The 3,944-nt window shown below is 37.8% G+C and overlaps 1 protein-coding gene across 1 annotated transcript; it reads left to right on the top strand.

The window, feature by feature from the left end:
• Positions 1–1,352: 1,352 nt before the first annotated feature.
• Positions 1,353–2,691, top strand: LOC111490863. The gene is made up of 2 exons (XM_023139494.1): positions 1,353–2,036; positions 2,292–2,691. The coding sequence occupies exons 1-2, from the start codon at positions 1,587–1,589 to the stop codon at positions 2,568–2,570; spliced, it is 729 nt and encodes a 242-aa protein (XP_022995262.1). The 5' UTR covers positions 1,353–1,586; the 3' UTR covers positions 2,571–2,691.
• Positions 2,692–3,944: the final 1,253 nt, after the last annotated feature.

The following is a 3,944-nucleotide window of genomic DNA, read 5'->3' as shown; positions in this document are numbered from 1 at the left end:
TTTTTTTTTTTTTTTTTTTTTTTTTTTTTTTTTTTTTTTTTTTTTTTTTTTTTTTTTTTTTTGCTTCCCTTTTGGTACCAAAAAGGTATCTTTTTCACATTATTAAAAAATTATGCGAAAATATTTTATTATTATAGCCAAGTTTAAAAAATATCTCTTCAAAAGTTTATTAATATTTTATTAAAAAAAATTAATTTTTTTATTATTAGTATATGAATCAATTTTTTTTTCGTCCTCAATTTTTCATAATTCTACTCGCTTATTTAATACCCTATAAATCTCTTTCTTTTATATATCAATCTTATTTTAAATATTAAAAATTTAAATAAAAAAGATTTTTTTTTAATTTATTTATTTAGGAACATTCTCGACTAAAGATATAAAAAATTTAAGCTTTTAATTTTAAAAAATTATTTTAGTAGGGGGAGACATTTGATGAAACATGTCACATGCATGGATTGTATTCTTTTTCTTGGTATTAATATTGGATCAAAGTGAGCACCAAGCAATTGATGGATCACTCACACTCACTAGGAAAGAAATATATTCTCTATCACCTTTAAATTATGCTATACTATTAAGCTTTTGGGTGTTTAGGCTTTATAATTCATCTTCTCTAAAGGTGGGTCGTGCTCGAGGTCATCAAAAGAGTAATTTCCAACTATTCGAGCTTTGGGTGTAGAATCCTAACCTTTGAAAATCCCAACAAAGATTGAAGTGTCATGGGTCAAGAGAGCATTGGGTGTAACCCTTCAAGAAGGGTCCAGCCAAAGTCAATCGCTAGTAAATATTGTTTACTTTAGCCTGTTAAGTATCGTCATCAACCTCATGATTTTAAAACACATCTACTAAGAGAAACATTTTCACATCTTAGGAATGTTTCACAACCCTCTCCAACTAACCACTAATGTGAGATCTCACAATATTTGTAACAAACTAAGTACACCGCTAGTAGATACTATCCGCTTTAGCCTGTTATGTATCGTCATCAACCTCATGATTTTAAAATGTGTCTAATATGAAGAGTGTCTAGTCCTACTTTGACCAATATCTTGCATCATTCAGTGGCTGGCTCTAATACCATTTGTAACTGTCAAAATTCACAGCTAGTAAAAATTGTCCGGTTTGACCCGTTATATATTGTCATCAGCCTCTAATCTTCTTAGTTGGTGGCCCAATCCTTGTTTAACATTGTTCTCTTCTATTCCTTTATAGACTCTTGATTTATTTGACCCTTAATTTCTTCATTCTCGTTATCCAATTTCATTCATGTATGTGACTTAAAATAATGTTAGTACACATACAGGTCATTTGTTAAGATCAAACATTGAAAACCATTAAAAGGTGAGGCCAAAATTGACCGGACCCACCCTAACTTACCCAGAAAGAAGATCCCAGCTACACAGCTCCACCAGCACCGGCACCAGCACCACCACGTGTTCATGGAACCAACCAGCACCCGCCACTTGCCCACTTTCCTTGCCACACTCCTCAAACTAAAACTCCAATCTCCATTACCTTTCTCCTCCTCCACCCATTTCACTTCACCTCTGTAAAAGGAAGAAAAAAAAAATCAGACGACGAAAATGCCCGGCGGAGTGGACTTGAGCCTCCAAAAGGAGCAAGAACTCCTCCACGAAGAAACATGCGACCCAAAGCAGCAGCAGCAGCAGCAGCATCGGGGGATGAAATTGGGGCGGAAGAAGCCGGCGGTGTTTCTGAGTTTCCGCCACCTGAATATGCTGGCGGTGATGGTGATCTTCTCTGCCAGCGGATTGGTATGTGCAGAGGACTTGGCGTTTGTGGTGCTTTCGATTCTGTACATGTACTTCCTTTCCAGAGTGGCGTTTCCAAGGCTGGAGGGCGAGGAGCCGACGGTGTTCAGCCAGCAGAACAAGCTGCTCCAGCAGTACGTGTTGTTCGCCGCCGTGGTGGGGCTGTTCCTCCCCATAGCCTACATTTTAGTAGGATTCTTTCAAGATGATCAAGAGGGCATCAAAGCCGCTTCTCCCCATGTCTTTCTTCTCGCCAGCCAGGTCCCTTCCTTTCTTTCTTCTTCACCATGGGTTTTAAATTTCTGTAACTTTCCACAACCACGACAGAAGATTGATGCTTTTGAGTCAGATTTTTTTGTTCAAACTTCAAAGCTAAAGAACAACAGTATTTCTTTTCTATAATTTAGTCTAGTTTATGTACTAAGAAACAATCCCAATTCCTAACTGGTGACCAATCTTGAAAGAAATAGCATGATATTATGGTATGTATAATCTTTCTACTGATATTCTTACCAGGTTTTCATGGAAGGCATGGCGTGGAACGACAGATTCTCGACGCCAATCCGCGTGTTTGTGCCAGTTTTCTACAACTCAAGGAGGATCTTCACCCTCGTTGAGTGGCTGCGGGAAGAGTTCGCCAAAGAAGATAAGAAACCAGCGGCTCTATTCGTCGGAAGAGCACTTGCTGTAATCAACATGGCGCTTTGGAGCTTCAATCTGTTTGGGTTCTTGTTGCCTGTGTATCTGCCAAAAGCCTTCCAGAGATATTACTCTCTTTCGAAATCCAAAGATTGAGGGCTCTTTCCTTTGGGATAAAACATAAGGTAATATTACCCAAAAGCCTTCCAGAGATATTACCCACTAATTGCATGATTCTAAGCTTATATCTAATGGTTCTATGCTTTCTCTCTCCAAATTTGTTCAATTTCAAATGTTCGTTCACTAGCTAGATAACAAGAAGGGCACCCTGCATAGATATTTGAATCGACTTCAACAGTAGCTACTGAAGAAACTTCATTTCTAAAACATACTACATACAACAAAAGTAGAGGAAATCTCAAAATCTTTCCGATGCCCGTATTTCAATTAAGAGAAAACGGTAAACTAAAATAATCCAAAACTGAATCACTAATCGTATCCCTTCACAACAAATTAAAAGAACAATCGAGTCCATTTCCGATGAAGAAACAGTGGACAAATGCAAATTCGTACCTCAAAACCAAGCTCATGTTCAAAACCCCTCTTGGCGTTGATTGTTGGTGACAACAGAAAACTGAATTGAGATTGAGAGGAGGAGTGATTTGAATGATGGGGAGGGAGGTCCTTTTATAGGGGATTCCAGAGTGGGTTGAGATTTTCTAGGGTGATTCTGTAGTCGGTTGAGATTTTTGTGGATGAATTTGAATTTGAAACCAATTCAAATTCTATTCTATTATTAGTTATTATTACTTTCAACACCCTCCCTTAAACTGAATTCTGCGAAATCAGTTTAGGACTTCATTTCATCTTCTTGATATACATCTTGGATTCTGCATATCCCCATCTTTCTTCTGAGCTTCTCGAACAATGGTTGTTTCAAGGGCTTTGTGAATAGGTCTGCGATTTGTTCATCACTTCGGCAAAAGTTGAGTTCAATAATGCCTTCTTTACACAAATCACGCAAGAAATGAAATCGAACATCGATGTGCTTGCTCCTTCCATGTAACACAGGATTTTTAGACAACTTAATAGTTGACATATTATCACAATATATAACCGTCGTACTTGGTTGCTTCTGATTAAGAATTTCAAGCATTTTTCTTAACCAAACTGCTTGGCACGAGCATGCTGCTGCTGCCACAAATTCTGCTTCTGTCGTTGAGAGTGTTACAATAGGTTGCTTCTTTGAAGACCAGCAAATAGCTCCTGAACTCATCAAGAAAATACTTCCTGAAGTACTTTTACGATCGTCTATATCACCTGCATAGTCGCTATCTGTATAGCCAACTATCTTCGGATCATCTCCTTTTTTGTAGAATACCCCTAAATCAGAGGTTCCTCTCACATAACGAAGTATCCTTCTTGCTGCATTGAGATGTTTTTCCGTTGGATGCTCCATGTAACGACTTATCATACTAACCGCATACATGATGTCTGGTCTTGTTGAAGTTAGATACATCAAACTTCCCA

This window comes from Cucurbita maxima, unplaced genomic scaffold (genome assembly GCF_002738345.1).
Source record: "Cucurbita maxima cultivar Rimu unplaced genomic scaffold, Cmax_1.0 Cma_Scf00016, whole genome shotgun sequence".
Taxonomy (NCBI): Eukaryota; Viridiplantae; Streptophyta; class Magnoliopsida; order Cucurbitales; family Cucurbitaceae; genus Cucurbita; species Cucurbita maxima.
This window is presented reverse-complemented; position numbering and strand designations above follow the sequence as displayed.

Coding starts and splice junctions, on each gene's coding strand:
- LOC111490863 (XM_023139494.1), top strand. CDS start 1,587: ATGCCCGGCGGAGTGGACTTGAGCCTCCAAAAGGAGCAAGAACTCCTC. Junction 2,037..2,291: donor TCTTTCTTCTCGCCAGCCAG/GTCCCTTCCTTT, acceptor TATTCTTACCAG/GTTTTCATGGAAGGCATGGC.